We start from the raw sequence: 17,732 nt of genomic DNA on the forward strand, positions 1-17,732 counted from the left end.
TAGGCCATAGAGGCCCATTCTAAGGGAATTTGCCCATAACCTCAACTAAACAAACAAGTGCAGGAGTTATTAGCGTGTTTTAACAACTACTATGTAAATGGTAGATTATTGGACACTCAACAAGAAGGTCTGACGCTCTTACACTTCAGTGTTGTGATGCCAAAATTCTAGCAAAATGTAAAGCGCATAGAATTAAAAAGGTATTGTCGGATATGAATTCTAATCAGACAGGTTTTTTACATGGACGATAAATTAAGATACTGGAAACAATAGAACACTTTGAAAAATCTGGGAAACCAGGCCTGCTATTCATAGCTGACTTTGAAAAGGCTTTAGAGAAAGTACGACTGCAGTTTATATATAAATGCCTGGAACATTTCAATTTTGGAGAATCTCTTATATAATGGGTTAAAATCATGTATAATAACGCACGGTGTAAAACAGTATATAATTGTAAGGGGTGCGTAACTGGTGGAAGTGAAGTCAAACGCAGGAGAGCAGAACTTGGTAAATAGCCAGAGCCGTTTAATAAACATAACTACCGGCATTCAAAAAACAGCAAACACATGGACACCAAACCCGTATCGCACCAGTCACACAATGCAAACGTACTTACAATAAACAATTCCCAACAAGGACATGGGGGAAACAGAGGGAACATATACAACACGTAATTAGGGAATTGAAACCAGGTGTGAAAGTGTGTGAAAACAAGCTAAAACAAATGGAACATGAAAAATGGATCGGCGATGGCTAGAAGACCGGTTACGTCAACCGCCGAACACCGCCCGAACAAGGAGAGGAACCGACTTCGGCAGAAGTCGTGACAATAATGGCTACTTCTGAAAGTTTGAAACTGTTGAGGAGTAAAACAAGGTTGTCCACTATCGGCATATGTATTTATTATGGCCCTCGAAAGGTTAGCTATTAAAATCAGATCCAACAATAATATCAAGGGGTTAGAAATCCAGGGTTTAAAAACAAAAGTGTCATTGTACGCTGATCATTCATGGTTTCTTTTAAATCCACAATTTGGATCCCTCCACAGCCTCATAGAGGATTTAGATACGTTTTCTAACCTCTCTGGATTACAACCAAATTGTGATAAATGTACTAAATTATGTATTGGATAACTAAAAATACAACTTTTACATTACCGTGTAGTTTACCAATTAAATGGTCTAATGGTGAAGTAGACATGCTCGGTATACATATCCCCAAATAAATACATGATCTTCCTCCAATATATTTTAATAGAAAGTTAGCAAAAATAGATAATATCTTGCTACCATGGAAAGGAAAATGCCTGTCTATTTGTGGAAAAATCACCCTGATTAACTCTTTAGTCATATCCCAGTTTACCTATTTGCTTATGGTCTTACCTACACCTAGCGAACAGTTCAAATTAAATGGGCCTATTTATATAATGAATATGAATTCGGAGGGCAGAAATTATTAAATATTGAAACATTAGACTTTAAAGGCTTCAGTCAAACAAAAGTTATAATTAAATTCGAACTGGTTCTCTAGCAAATTAATAAAAATGTCTCACCCTATGTTCAAGAATGGCCTTTTTCCCTTTATTCAGATTACAACCTCGCACATTCAGTTATTTGAAAAGGAAATAATCTCCCAAATATCGACTATTTTTAAAACAAGTGTCACGTCCTGACCATAGAAAGCCTTTATGTTCTATGGTAGAGTAGGTCAGGGCATGACTAGGGGTTTAGTCTAGTTTATATTTTCTATGTGGGGTTTTGGTTTGTTTTTTCTATGTTGGTGTTTTGGTATGATTCCCAATTAGAGGCAGCTGGCTAGTTGTCTCTAATTGGGGATCATACTTAAGTAGCATTTTTTTCCACCTGTGTGTTATGGGATATTGTTTTGAGTTAGTGCACATAGCATCTCGTTAGTCACGGTTCATTGTTTGTTTCTTTATTTTTTTTGTTCTAAGTTTTCACTTTAATAAATGATGTGTAAACCATATCGCACTGCAGCTTGGTCCGACCATTATTACGACGAACGTGACAACAAGCCGTAGAAAGTTGGTTGCAATTTCAATTTAATCCACCAGAAAAAAACTAAACAAATAATACAACAAATCTTGTTGTTAAACTCAAATATAGTAATAGATAAAAGAAATTATAAAAAATGTGAAAAATTGTATAATCTTTGTCAATTATATCATAAATAGGACTGGTGGAGTTATGTCACACATGCAGCTAACTTAAATGTATGGAAATGTCTCCTCTACCCAAACTTAGGAAAGTGTAAGTGGGAAAAAGTAGGGAACTTGTCTGTCGGCATTAAAGACCATAATTGGTTAAAGAAAATTGTGATAAATAAAAAAGTATACAAGTTTCATTTAATGACCAAATAATTTAAAGCTGTGCCATATAGATTGCAAAATAGTTGGGAAGAGATTTTCGACGTACGGATTCCATGGTACGTGTTCATGAACTGGTACACAAAACGACATCAGATTGAAATCTTAGAATTGTTCATTTTAAATTATTATACAAAATTATTGCAACCAGTAGAATGTTATATATATGGGGGATACAATCTTTCCAGCTCTGCAGATTTTGTTGCGAAGAGACAGAATCAACCATTTTTTACTGTCCATAATGTAGCTTGTTTTTGGTCATAGATGTAGGAATGGCTGAAGAATTGCAACATTTACCTGGAGCTAACTCTGCAGATAGCACTACTGGGTGATCTGAAAAGTCATAGTCAATCGATCAATAATATAATACTTTTAGCAAAAGTGTATATTTTGTATTTACAATCTGTAAAAAATTATGAGAAAGGTTCAGAACTTTTGTGAAACATCAATGCACAGTTGAAAAAGAAATGGCAAACATGAATCCAATATGGATGGTGTTAAAAGATAGATGGGATGGGGTCGAATGGAGCTGAAGGTTGGGAATAATAACAACTAATAACAACAAGATAACTAATGTAAAAAATACTGTTTCCGTAAAACAAGTATAGGTTTAGAACTCTTGTGAAAGAAAAAGATGGAGATGTTGGTTTTATACATCTGTCAACTACTGGTGTGGCTGTAATAGGTGAATCCATTATTTGAAGGGGTGTCCACATACTTTTACATGGCTATTGCCGGAATTCGCTAATAACCTACAAACCACACAGAAGAACAATGTAAACGTTCTACCATTTAAATAACAATAATAAAATGTAAAGTATAAGTACAAAGTAATAGCCATTTAATAACCATTGTAAAAAGCTAATTACCCTCAACAACATTATGTACATGACCTGGTGGGTGAAGAGAATCACTTTACTCATCATCGACGCATTCACATGACACCAGGGAGGTTCAGAGTTTAGAATCCTTTGCAGAAAAGAGCCGATAGAAATGTCCAGTTGTGGTAGAGTAGCCTACCTCTTTCACTGGAAAAATGAAACTGACTTTTGATCCCGGGATGGGCCTGATTCTTATCCTTTTTTAAAACATTTTTTTTGTGTGTTTAGCAGATGCTCTTATCCAGAGCGATTTACAGGAGCAATTAGGGTGAAGTGCCTTGCTCAAAGGCACATTGACATATTTTTCACCTTGTCGGCTCGGGGATTCGAACCAGCGACCTTTCGGTTACTGAACCAACGCTTTTAACCAGTAGGCAACTTACCGCCCTTACATCAGTTTCGGCCTAAAGTTCCTATTGGCTCATGGTCAAGGTGGGCCGGGTCAAGGGTCCCATGAAAGGTCAGAGGTGTGACCTGTAAACAGACACTTCACACCTCCAAGGCAGAGGGGGAGAGCATCCTTCCCACTGCAGCAGACTTTCAGTAAATGTAAGCAACTCTATACTCAGGGGGAGAGGATTTTTAACACTACGTATATTTAGAAAGCATTTGAGTCATTTCAAGGCCTATTCCTCAACTTTTGTTGACCTAGTCCTATTCCTATTGAGTCATTTCAAGACCTATCCTCAATTTCATATTTTAATATTTTGATCATATTTTTACTATGTACTTGTGCTTTTGTCCTAAAAAGTGAGTACATTAGGCAATTTATAAAAATATTTTCAAGAAAGATGAGATTGTAATCTTTCTTGCAGCATTACTAGTTACAGTGCCTTGCGAAAGTATTCGGACCCCTTGAACTTTGCGACCTTTTGCCACGTTTCAGGCTTCAAACATAAAGATATAAAACTGTATTTTTTTAGTGAAGAATCAACAACAAGTGGGACCCATTCATGAAGTGGAACTACATTTATTGGATATTTCAAACTTTTTTAACAAATCAAAAACTGAAAAATTGGGCGTGCAAAATTATTCAGCCCCCTGAAGTTAATACTTTGTAGCGCCACCTTTTGCTGCGATTACAGCTGTAAGTCGCTTATGGTATGTCTCTATCAGTTTTGCACATCGAGAGACTGACATTTTTTCCCATTCCTCCTTGCAAAACAGCTCGAGCTCAGTGAGGTTGGATGGAGAGCATTTGTGAACAGCAGTTTTCAGTTTTTTCCACAGATTCTCGATTGGATTCAGGTCTGGACTTTGACTTGGCCATTCTAACACCTGGATATGTTTATTTTTGAACCATTCCATTGTAGATTTTGCTTTATGTTTTGGATCATTGTCTTGTTGGAAGACAAATCTCCGTCCCAGTCTCAGGTCTTTTGCAGACTCCATCAGGTTTTCTTCCAGAATGGTCCTGTATTTGGCTCCATCTATCTTCCCATCAATTTTAACCATCTTCCCTGTCCCTGCTGAAGAAAAGCAGGCCCAAACCATGATGCTGCCACCACCATGTTTGACAGTGGGGATGGTGTGTTCAGCTGTGTTGCTTTTACGCCAAACATAACGTTTTGCATTGTTGCCAAAAAGTTCAATTTTGGTTTCATCTGACCAGAGCACCTTCTTCCACATGTTTGGTGTGTCTCCCAGGTGGCTTGTGGCAAACTTTAAACAACACTTTTCATGGATATCTTTAAGAAATGGCTTTCTTCTTGCCACTCTTCCATAAAGGCCAGATTTGTGCAATATACGACTGATTGTTGTCCTATGGACAGAGTCTCCCACCTCAGCTGTAGATCTCCGCAGTTCCTCCAGAGTGATCATGGGCCTCTTGGCTGCATCTCTGATCAGTCTTCTCCTTGTATGAGCTGAAAGTTTAGAGGGACGGCCAGATCTTGGTAGATTTGCAGTGGTCTGATACTCCTTCCATTTCAATATTATCGCTTGCACAGTGCTGCTTGGGATGTTTAAAGCTTGGGAAATCTTTTTGTATCCAAATCCGGCTTTAAACTTCTTCACAACAGTATCTCGGACCTGCCTGGTGTGTTCCTTGTTCTTCATGATGCTCTCTGCGCTTTTAACGGACCTCTGAGACTATCACAGTGCAGGTGCATTTATACGGAGACTTGATTACAGGTGGATTGTATTTATCATCATTAGTCATTTAGGTCAACATTGGATCATTCAGAGATCCTCACTGAACTTCTGGAGAGAGTTTGCTGCACTGAAAGTAAAGGGGCTGAATAATTTTGCACGCCCAATTTTTCAATTTTTGATTTGTTAAAAAAGTTTGAAATATCCAATAAATGTCGTTCCACTTCATGATTGTGTCCCACTTGTTGTTGATTCTTCACAAAAAAATACAGTTTTATATCTTTATGTTTGAAGCCTGAAATGTGGCAAAAGGTCGCAAAGTTCAAGGGGGCCGAATACTTTCACAAGGCACTGTATAGTTCATTGCCTTTTAATGATAAATAATTACTTGAGGGTATGTCTATTTAGGGGGAAATCGACATCTAACAGGATCGTTATTTAAATTGGAAGTTGAACTCTATGGCCAATTATTATTGTTTCCTTTTAACAGTATCAGCTGTGCAATACACATAATGCTGTAACATTTTTTCCACTCAGGGATTAAATTTACCCTCGCCACCAGAGCCCCCTACTGTCGAAGCAGAGTACTACACCATTGCAGAGTTCCAGTCCGTCATTTCAGATGGCATCAGTTTTAATGGAGGGCAGAAAGCAGATGTAAGCTTCTTTTATGTATATTTTGGAGTGCATGCATGTCCAATGTGTTATTGTTTTTGACCTTGTTCAGGTAAATTACTGAAATTAACAGATACTGCATGTAGTTGATGAGGCCTATTCTTACCCATGCATTCTTTCTGTTCTGTCTTGTAGGTGATCGAGAAGAACTCTGGTGGCTGGTGGTATATCCAGATTGGTGAGAAAGAGGGCTGGGCTCCCTGCTCCTACATCGACAAACGAAAGAAGCCCAACCTAAACCGCAGAACCAGCACTCTGAGCCGGCCCAAAGTCCCGCCCCCAGCCCCGCCCGTCAAGAAGCAGGACTCTGAGGAGACTGTCCCTACCAGCAGTCCTGGTTCCGAGGCTCAAGAGTCCCCTGCATCTCCCGGAAGGCCTGTGTACGAGGAGCCAGAATATGATATTCCTGCCATTGGGTTTGATCTGGAGTCAGAGTTTGAGTTCCTCAGAACAGATGGGTCCTCAGCGGATGGGAAGAACGAGGATAGCTCCTCAGAGAAGAGCTCTCACCTTTCCTCCAAGCCATCTCCGTCCTCTTCTCTCCATAGCGCCTCCTTCAAGATGGGCGAGTCGTCCGAGGACGTGGGGCAGGAAGTGGAGGAGCCTGAGGGAGAGGAGTGTATCTATGAGAATGACTGCTTCATGCCTTTCATAGAGATGCCTTATACACAATCCAGTGGCGACTCAGACTTCCTGAAGATTAGTGCCCCGTTGGAGACTAGCAAAGCTGAAAACTCTTACTCCATGTTTGGGGCAAGGAGAAAAGGGAAGACGATCCAGCTGAACGGCAGCCAGTCCCTGTCTCAAACGAAAGCAGAGGCCGGGGCATCCAGCTCCAAACCTGCCTCTACAGAGTCCAACCCAGATCTCTCCAAGCAGTCCAGGCCCAAGAAGGACAAAGAGGAGCACAAGATGGGCTCCACCAAGTCCTCCACCAAACCTAAGCCATTGGTCAGGCCTAAGCCCCAGCTAGCCAAGGCCTCCAGTGCAGAGAAAATGGACATCGGCAGCCTCCGGAGACAACTTAGGCCGACAGGCCAGCTGAAGAAGGGCTCCAGAGGAGAAGACTTTGAAACAGCCTCTGTCATCTCCTCTGAGGACTCTGTGTCCTCCCACAGCACCTCAGACATCTCCTCCATCTATTCTAAAGGCAGCCGGGGAGACTCAGACGAGGGCTGCAGTCTCTACCGCACCACAGAGGCCTATGAGAAGGTCCAGGACTCAGAGATGAGCTTCCCTCCCGGGGTGGAAGTGGAGGTGCTGGAGAAGCAGGAGAGCGGCTGGTGGTACGTCCGCTTGGGCGACACTGAGGGCTGGGCTCCAACCTACTACCTGGAGCCTGTCAGGCAGCTAGACGACAAAGCTGGGTCAGAGTCCGATGGCACACCTACCAGACTGGGCAGCCTGAGCAAGTCCAACAGCCTGGAGAAGAATGAGCAGAGAGTCCAGGCCCTGAACAACATCAACCAGAGCCTAAAGAGGAGCATACCACCCATCCCCTCCAAGCCCTTTGGCCTGTACAATGGCTCGCAGAAGAATGTTTTGAAACAGCAGCAGGTGGTCAGGCCTCAGTCTGTCTTCATCTCCAAGCCAATCATCGACGGGCCAAACCCAGTAGGCTCCCTTAGGAGGGGTGAGTCACTCAACTCCACTGACCACCCACGCTCTAGTCCCACCTTGCGCCGCAATGCTTCCTTTGGTACTACCCCGCGGTGCCCAGTGCCGAATGGTAACATGGCAAACCGGAACAGACCCGACACGGGAAGCTCCGAATCACTGGGCCGGGGGACTCAGAGGTACGGTCTACCTATTTCCACGGTGAAACCCAAAACCCACGTCATCCACAACAACCTCCGTGAGGTGTATGTCTCCATAGCGGATTACCATGGTGATGAGGAGACCATGGGGTTCCCCGAAGGAACGACTCTGGAGGTTCTGGAGAGGAACCCTAATGGGTGGTGGTACTGCCAGATCCTGGACGGAGGTCGACCTCGAAAAGGCTGGGTCCCCTCAAATTACCTGGAAAGGAAGAGCTAGTGACACACTAATATTCAGTGCATGTGCAATCAGGTCAGAGACCATGGAAGACAGTGGAAATGGAAATGGAAAGACACTGTTTTTTTACAGTGTAAAGATGGAAATCAGAAGAGACCATTTACAGTAGGGTGGCCAACCAATCCTGCATATAATTACTTGACATTTTATTATTCTAATCTGAAGTGACAAAGAAAATACTTCAAAGTATACTTTTTTGACAGGATTTTATCTATTCACAGACAGCCGGGGGTTGGAACAAATACCTTTGGCATTAAAATCAGCAAAAGGTCAATCAAATATATATAATAATAATAAAATAATTAAACAAAGTGGTCGATTTGATGAAATGTGCTTTTTAATCCAAAATGGAAGAATAATCTTTGGAGCTTTGGACAGCTTTGGCTGATCATGGTGAGATTTTGTGATATGATAACATTACTTAATGATCTCCAATGGGCTACAAATTATTCACTTCTAATGATATTTGATCATTTAATGTTTTTTTATGATTTCTTCTTTAAAGGTCCAATGCAGCCATTTTATCTCAATACCAAATCATTTCTGGGTAAAAATTAAGTAGCTTACTGTGATTGTTTTCAATTAAAATAGTCAAAAATAAACAAAAATAGCAAATAGCAATTGATTTATTAACTAATTTACTCAAATAGCATTAACTCTAAAAGGGCATTATTTTTTACATTTTCACAGAATTATTCCAACATCATAGAGTGTAAATATATATACAGTGCATTTGCAAAGTATTCAGACCCCTTCCCCTTTTCCACATTTTGTTACGTTACAGCCTTATTCTAAAATGGAGGAAGTCCTCAGCAATCTACACACAATACCCCATTACGACAAAGCAAAAACAGGTTTTTAAAAACGTGTTTACATAAGAATTCAGACACTATGCTATGAGAATCGAAATTAAGCTCACGTGCAACCTGTTTCCATTGATCAACCTTGAGATGTTTCTACAACTTGATTGGAGTCCCTTGATTGGAGAAACTTCCAGAAGGACAACCATCTCTGCAGCACTCTACCAATCAGGCCTTTATGGTAGAGTGGCCAGACGGAAGCCACTTCTCAGTAAAAGGCACATGACAGCCCGCTTGAAATTTGACAAAATGCACCTCGATGTCTCTCAGACCATGAGAAACAAGATTCTCTGGTCTGATGAAACCAAGATTGAACTCTTTGGCCTGAATGCCTAGCGAAGCGTAATGTCTGTAGGAAACCTGGGACCATCCCTACGGTGAAGCATGGGGGTGGAAGCAGCATGCTGTGAGGTTGTTTTTCAGTGGCAGGGACTGGGGGACTAGTCAGGATTGAGGGAAAGATGAACAGAGAAAAGTACAGAGAGATCCTTGATAAAATCCTGCTCCAGAGCGCTCAGGACCTCAGACTGGGATTAAGGTTCACCTTCCAACAGGACAACGACCAAAAGTACACAGCCAAGACAACGCAGGAGTGGCTTCGGGACAAGTCTCTGAATGTCCTTGAGTGGTCCAGCCAGAGCTTGGACTTGAACGAAATCGAACATCTCTGGAGAGACCTGAAAATAGCTGTGCAGCAACACTCCCCTTCATACCGGACAGAGTTTAAGAGGATCTGCAGGGAAGAATGGAAGAAACTCCCCAAATACAGGTGTGCCAAGCTTGTAGCTTCATACACAAGAAGACTCAAGGCTGTACCCTGCCAAAAGGTTTTCAACAAAGTACTGACTAAAGGATCTGAATACTTATGGAAATGTAATATTTCAGTTTTTTTATTTTTTATTTGCAAAAATATCTTAAAACCTTTTTTTGCTTTGTCACTATGGGGTATAATTTGTAGATTGACAAGGATTTTTTTATTTTTAGAATAAGGCTATAATGCAACGAAATGTTGAAAAAGTCAAGGGGTCTGAATACTTTCCGAATGCATTGTATATATAACACAGAAAAATGTAGTTTTTGGCTGCACTGGACCTTTAAAGCTTTTTGCATGTTTAAAATGTTTTGTTTAAGTAAACATTTATCTTGAAATGCTTTGTATGTTGTATTTAAAAGGTCTGTTGCTACACCTTCTCATATGTTAAATGTCATCTGCAGAATGTCTTGTGCATGTTTTTAAGTCACTTTGTTATGAAGCTTAATGTATATTTCATGTAGTATTGTTTCATATGGCGTTGTGTGTATGGCATCTTGTTGTAGAGCTTTATGAATGTGTTCTATCAGTTCATTACAGCATGTAAGTCATTTGAAACCTCTTAAAAGCTACAGTCTGAGATTTGAAAAACAAAAATAAACAAAACTGTGTCCCTGCCACTTGTTTTGGGTGCAGCTGAGGGATAGGGCTAGGACAATTTTGGTTTATGACAAAGACAGACAGTTGTGCTGAAGGCATTTATAAGAATTTTCTTCCAGATTCAATGGGTAAATATGAAGAATTGAACAGAACCATTAAACAGCTTCCCAAGTTGCTGACTGTAGCTTTAATGTAATTCTTTATCAATGTTTCATGATTTTCTTGATGACACTCTACCTAATGTCTTATACGTAAAGTATGTATCATTCGCCACCTTAGAAGTGTATTTCTGCTCTGGTCTTGTGACAAAATAAGTCAGCCTACTGTATATTTGAAGGAGTGGTAAATCAAATTTTTTTTTTGCTCTTCAGAATCGTCTTCTTCTAGTAAGTACATTTTAATTAACTACCTTTTAAGGTGTTTGCTAGGTTGTAAAAAAAAAAAATACAAATAAATGATGAGCTGCTTATGCACTTCCATTATTCCATTTAATTTACCAGAGGATTAAATATTTGACTTGAATATTGGAATTGATTCAAAACCAAACCTCAGCGATGTGTTGAATAGCAATTCTAATTCCAATAACTTAAATTGTGATCTTCTCCGAGAGGGAACAAATCAATTACATTTAAAATCCTTTATTTATACCACAAGGGGCTTGCAGGCAGCAGCGCAAATGCATAAAACAATGACCCACCTGGTGCTACTCATAACTCATATCGGGAAAGACTTGATACTATTGCCCCTTTGAAAAGGAGGCACATACAGTATTTAAAAAGGTGTACTCTTAATAATGCTGTGTAGTATAAATGTTTATGTTTGAACATATATTCTAGCTACATAACTTTTTAAATAAAGTATTTCAAGGAATTAATTCCCTATTTTGAACTAACATCTAGTTACATTGAGTTAATCTTTCCCTGTTTTACATAAAATGGAATAGAACTGATTTATCAATGGATAGGTCACATTACATACTTTCTTGTCCAAGCACAACATTCTCAATTTATTTTAATGAAGCTGGCCCTCTTATGGCTGATGTTCAAGATCTTCAGTGTGCATTTTGTTTAAAGATGTCATTCTTTTACAGAATGAATTATGATTATTTTAATTTCTTCATCTTGTATGTTTCAAGGTATGAGACACCTTGGGGGTAATGCAAACTAAAGTGCCTCAAACCTTAATGCATCATACTATTCAAAGCAGTGAAGAAAAGAGATGCAACAGATTGAGTGGCTGTCTTCATTTTAGGTAATGAGGCTGTTATGATTCTCAGTAGTTAAGTGGATTTTTCTGCAAGAATCTGATCTTGTGCATTACACTCTGAGCTGAACTTTTGTTGCTTACTCCATAATATTGCATTGCTGTTGACTAGCCGAAGCTCACTATAGTTTCGTATTGACCCTACTGGATTGGCTGTTGATACTTAGCGCAACCTAACCTGCCTAACCCTAAGAACACAGTGGGCTCCATTTCTTAAAATTAAGAAGTTTGGAATCACCAAGACTCATCCTTGAGCTGGCTGCCCGGCCAAATTGAGCAATCGGGAGAGAACGGCCTTAGTCAGGGAGGTGACCAAGAACCCGATGGTCACTCTGACAGAGCTCCAAAGTTCCTCTGTGGAGATGGGAGAACCTTCCAGAAGGACAACCATTTCTGCAACCCTCCACCAATCAGGCCTTTATGATAGAGTGGCCAGACGGAAGCCACTCCTCAGTAAAAGTCAACAAGATTCTCTGGTCTGATGAAACCAAGATTGAACTTTTGGCCTGAATTCCAAGCGTCATGTCTGGAGGAAACCTGGGACCATCCCTACGGTGAAGCATGGTGTTGACAGCATGATGTGGGGATGTTTTTATATGGAAGGGACTGGGAGACTAGTCCAGATCAAAGGAAAAATGAATGGCGCTAAGTACAGAGAGATCCTTGATGAAAACCTGCTCCAGAGTGCTCAGGACCTCAGACTGGGGCAGAGGTTCAACTTCCAACAGGACAATAACACTAAGCACACAGCCAAGACAATGCAGGAATGGCTTCGGGACAAGTCTCTGAATGTCCTTGAGTGGCCCAGCCAGAGCCTGGACTTGAACCGGATCAAACATCTCTGGTGAGACCTGAAAATAGTTGTGCAGCGATGCTCCCATCCAACCTGACAGCGCTTGAGAGGATCTGCAGAGAATAATGGGAGAAACTCCCCAAATACAGTTGTGCCAAGCTTGCAGCGTCATACCCAAGAAGACTCAAGGCTGTAACCGCTACCAAAGGTGTCTCAACAAAGTACTGAGTAAAGGGTCTGAATACTTATGTAAATGTCATTTCAGTTTTTTTATTTTAATTATTTTAATTTACTAAAATTGTAAAAAAAAAAAAAATTGTTTTGCTTTGGCATTATGGGGTATTGTGTATAGATTGATGAGGCAAAATATTATTTAATACATTTTAGAATAAGTCTGTAACATAAAAACATTTGGAAAAAGTCAAGGAGCCTGAATGCTTTCCGAAGACACTGATAAGTTTTGCCGATTTTCAATATTCAAAACCTTTGCTCAATCTGCAGTATGTCTGCTGCATAGAGATGAGAGAGAGCCATGAGAAAATACGTTTTGATCAGTCATGGAAATAGAAGTGCTGAAAACATGTTGGCTCACTATTTAAAAAGAAGATTGAGCACAAGCTAAGAAATACAGAGGTTTTGGCGCAGGTGCAGCCAACTAGCGCTACAAAATATGTTTTCCCCCGATCACTAGCTGTAAACTGAGAACATTTTTACTGAGGTTATCAGAACCTAATAGGATACCTAATGCCTCCACAGACCAAGTAAACCATGTGGAGCCTCCCCCCATTAGCTCTGACAAATTGAAAACCCTAGTTGGTTACTCCATTACCCGCAGTATTAGACTTAAAACAAATCATCCAGCAATCATACACTGTTTACCAGGGGGCAGGGCTACCGACGTTAAGGCTAAAGATGGTGCTGGCTAAAGCTAAAACTGGCGAGTGTAGAGAGTATAGGGATATTGTTATCCACATCGGCTCCAACGGTGTTAGGATGAAACAGTCAGAGGTCACCAAGCGCAAAATAGTTTCAGCGTGTAAATCAGCTAAAAAGATGTGCCAGTATCAAGTAATTGTCTCTGGCCCCCTCCCAGTTAGGGGGAGTGATGAGCTCTACAGCAGAGTCTGACAACTCAATCGTTGGTTGGAAACTGTTTTCTGCCCCTCCCAAAAAATAGAATTTGTAGATAATTGTCCCTCTTTCTGGGACTCACCCACAAACAAGACCAAGCCTGGCCTGTTGAGGAGTGACAGACTATCCTAGCTGGAGGGGTGCTCTCATCTTTTCTACAAACATAGACAGGGCTCTAACTCCCATAGCTCCACAATGAGATAGGGTGCAGGCCAGGCAGCAGGCTGTTAGCTAGCCGGCCAGCTTAGTGGAGTCTGCCACTGGCATAGTCAGTGTAGTCAGCTCAGCTTTCCCCATTGAGTCCGTGTCTGTGCCTTGACCTAGGTTGGGCAAAACTAAATATGGCGGTGTTCTCCTTAGCAATCTCACTGGAATAAAGACCTCCTCTATTCCTGCCATTATTGAAAGAGATTGTGATATCTCACATCTCAAAATAGGGTTACTTAATGTTAGATCCCTCACTTCCAAGGCAGTTATAGTCAATGAACGAATCACTGATCACAATCTTGACGTGATTGGCCTGACTGAAACATGGCTTAAGCCTGATGAATTTACTGTGTTAAATGAGGCCTCTCCTCCTGGTTACACTAGTGACCATATCCCCTGCGCATCCCGCAAAGGGGGAGGTGTTGCTAACAATTATGATAGCAAATTTCAATTTACAAAAAAAATGACGTTTATGTCTTGTCTTCTAGTCATAAAATCTATGAAGCCTACTCAATCACTTTTTATAGCTACTGTTTACTAGTCTCCTGGGCCATATACAGCGTTCCTTAATGTATCCCTGAATTCCTATTGGACCTTGTAGTCATGGCAGATAATATTCATATTTTTGGTGACTTTAATATTCACATGGAAAAGTCCACAGACCCACTCCAAAAGGCTTTTGGAGCCATCCTCGACTCAGTGGCTTTTGTCCAGCATGTCTCCCGACCTACTCACTGCCACAGTCATACTCTGGACGTAGTTTTGTCCTGTGGAATAAATGTTGTGGATCTTAATGTTTTTCCTCATAATCCTGGACTATCGAATCATAATTTTATTACGTTTGCAATATCAACAAATAATCTGCTCAGACCCCAACCAAGGATCATCAAAAGTCGTGATATAAATTCTCGGACAACGCAAAGATTCCTAGATGCCCTTCCAGACTCCCTCCTCCTACCCAAGGATGTCAGAGTGCAAAAATCAGTTAACCACCTAACCGAGGTACTCAATTTAACCTTACGCCATACCATAGATGCAGTCGGCGTTACTGTGGACCCTGCCCTCTCTTTTGACGAACATTGCACAAATAAGAAACTTTCTGCCCAAAAAGGATGCAGAAAAATTAATTCATGCTTTTGTCACTTCTAGGTTAGACCACTGCAATGCTCTACTTTCCGGCTACCCGGATAAAGCACAAAATAAACTTCAGTTCGTGCTAAACACGGCTGCTAGAATCCTGACTAGAACCAAAAAAATGTGATCATATTACTCCAGTGCTAGCCTCTCTACACTGGCTTCCTGTTAAGGCAAGGGCTGATTTCAAGGTTTTACTGCTAACCTACAAAGCATTACATGGGCTTGCTCCTACCTATCTTTCCGATTTGGTCCTGCCATACATACCTACACGTACGCTACGGTCACAAGATGCAGGCCTCCTAATTGTCCCTAGAATATCTAAGCAAACAGCTGGAGGCAGGGCTTTCTCCTATAGAGCTCCATTTTTATGGAATGGTCTGCCTACCCATGTGAGAAACGTAGACTCGGTCTCAACCTTTGTCTTTATTGAATACTAATCTCTTCAGTAGGTCCTATGATTGAGTATAGTCTGGCCCAAGAGTGTGAAGGTGAAAGGAAAGGCACTGGAGCAACAAACTACCCTTCCTGTCTCTGCCTGGCCGGTTCCCCTCTCTCTATTGGGATTCTTTGACTCTAACCCTATTACAGGGGCTGAGTCACTGGCTTACTGGTACTCTTCCATGCCGTCCCTCGGAGGGGTGTGTCACTTGAGTGGGTTGAGTCACTGACGTGATCTTCCTGTCCGGGTTGGCGTGGCGGATCTTCCTGTCCGGGTTGGCGTGGCGGGTTGTACCATGGCGGAGACATTTGTGGGCTATAATCGGCCTTGTCTCAGGATGGTAAGTTGGTGGTTGAAGATATCACTCTAGTGGTGTGGGGGCTGTGCTTTGGAAAAATGGGTGGGGTTATATCCTGCCTGGGTGGCCCTGTTCGGGGGTATCGTCGGACGGGACCACAGTGTCAGGACTACCTGGCCTGATGACTCCTTGCTGTCCCCAGGCAGTGCTGCTGCTCCAGTTTCAGCTGTTCTGCCTGCGGCTATGGAACCCTGACCTGTTCACTGGACGTTCTACCTGCCCCAGACCTGCTGTTTTCAACTCTCTAGAGACAGCAAGAACGGTAGAGAAACTCTGAATGATCGGCTATGAAAAGCCAACTGACATTTAATCCTGAGGTGCTGACCTGTTGCACCCTCGACAACCACTGTGATTATTATTATTTGACCCTGCTGGTCATCTATGAACATTTGAACATCTAGGTCATGTTCTGTTATAATCTCCACCCGGCACAGCCAGAAGAGGACTGGCCACCACTCATAGCCTGGTTCCTCTCTAGGTTTCTTCCTAGGTCCTGGCCTTTCTAGGGAGTTTTTCCTAGCCACCGTGCTTCTACACCTGCATTGCTTGCTGTTTGAGGTTGTAGTCTGGGTTTCTGTACAGCACTTTGTGACATCAGCTGATGTAAGAAGGGCTATATAAATACATTTGATTGATTGTTACAATCCTATATCCTCAAGGGGGCAGCATAAGCACTCCAGAACAGCACAGTCCAAATGTAATTCTCAAAACCTTGCTTCAACACTATACCATTAGATTATGGCTTACTTGTTTGATACAGAATTTTGATATCAACATAATTATTTTAAAAGAGCTATGAACCTGGAATTGACAACAGCTTTACATACCGGACAAGGACATGCTAATGAAATACACCTTTGGAGACTACTAGATTTTTTTAGCTCAAATGTCCAACAATTACACTGAACCAAAAGCGCACAGCTTTGATAAGTGTTTGATAGTGAGACAATATCAATTCAGTTTACTTCAATTCACCAACAACCGCACCCAAAGGGTGGGTTAAAAAAATCTGAATAATACTCAGATGTCTGCCATCAAAACCCTTACCGGCAGGTTCATTCAGAGGTCTAAATGGAAAGTCTGTATGTAGAAAAGAAAGACATACTGTGTCCATGTCAGTTTTACACACGGTGGCTGTGTCTCCCCTCACTTTTGAGAAACTTGGTCCATGAAAAATGGTTGCCGCTGCTTGTTTCATTTCCAGCCATCACAGGCTTTATTTATGCATATTAGACTGCAGTATAAAACACTAGTGCAGCCAACCTAGCTAAGGCATGGTAGTAAATAACAGATGATGTTCACTCTGGCCAGGTCTACATGCCTCCGCTCTAAACAGTCTCTGTGTGAGTTATGACTGTTTACTGTAGCGCTCTGCTTTGTATTTCACATGCACAGACTGAAGACCAGAATACTACTGTGCAGCATGATTGTGTATGGATGTTATTTATATTTTTGGAGCATTGCCCTAATGTTGCGGATCTATTTTAATGTTTAAAAGCAAGGAAGGTGTAGATATGAATCACTATCAACAAAACTCTACATTGTAGATTGCACTCAACACATTACATTAGAGATGTAACCAGCAGTTTTGAAAACGAAGCTTTGGTACAATCATATCTAACTTGTCTACTAATGGATTAGCAAACCTCAGCATCCCTGCAAGTGTAATAACCATGACAAGTAAGTTGACAAACTGACATTGCTAATATACAGTGGGGCAAAAATGTATTTAGTCAGAAACCAATTGTGCAAGTTCTCCCACTTAAAAAGATGAGAGAGGCCTGTAATTTTCATCATAGGTACACTTCAACTATGACAGACAAAATGAGAAAAACAAATCCAGAAAATAACATTGTAGGATTTTTCATGAATTTATTTGCAAATTATGGTGGAAAATAAGTATTTGGTCACCTACAAACAAGCAAGATTACTGGCTCGCACAGATCTGTAACTTCTTCTTTAAGAAGCTCCTCTGTCCTCCACTCGTTACCTGTATTAATGGCACCTGTTTGAACTTGTTATCAGTATAAAAGACACCTGTCCAC

General features: G+C 41.2%; 1 protein-coding gene across 2 annotated transcripts in view; it reads left to right on the forward strand.

The window, feature by feature from the left end:
• LOC110502474 (SH3 and PX domain-containing protein 2A) overlaps positions 1-8,880 on the forward strand; it is an 89,333-nt gene extending 80,453 nt beyond the window's left edge. For both annotated transcript variants that reach the window (XM_036959993.1, XM_036959992.1), the window contains 2 exons: positions 5,896-6,015; positions 6,169-8,880. In XM_036959993.1, coding sequence (XP_036815888.1) covers positions 5,896-6,015; positions 6,169-8,070 — 2,022 coding nt within the window. In that variant the 3' untranslated portion in view covers positions 8,071-8,880. The remainder of the gene's footprint in view (positions 1-5,895; positions 6,016-6,168) is intronic.
• Positions 8,881-17,732: the final 8,852 nt, after the last annotated feature.

This window comes from Oncorhynchus mykiss, chromosome 23, assembly GCF_013265735.2.
Source record: "Oncorhynchus mykiss isolate Arlee chromosome 23, USDA_OmykA_1.1, whole genome shotgun sequence".
NCBI classification, from domain to species: Eukaryota; Metazoa; Chordata; class Actinopteri; order Salmoniformes; family Salmonidae; genus Oncorhynchus; species Oncorhynchus mykiss.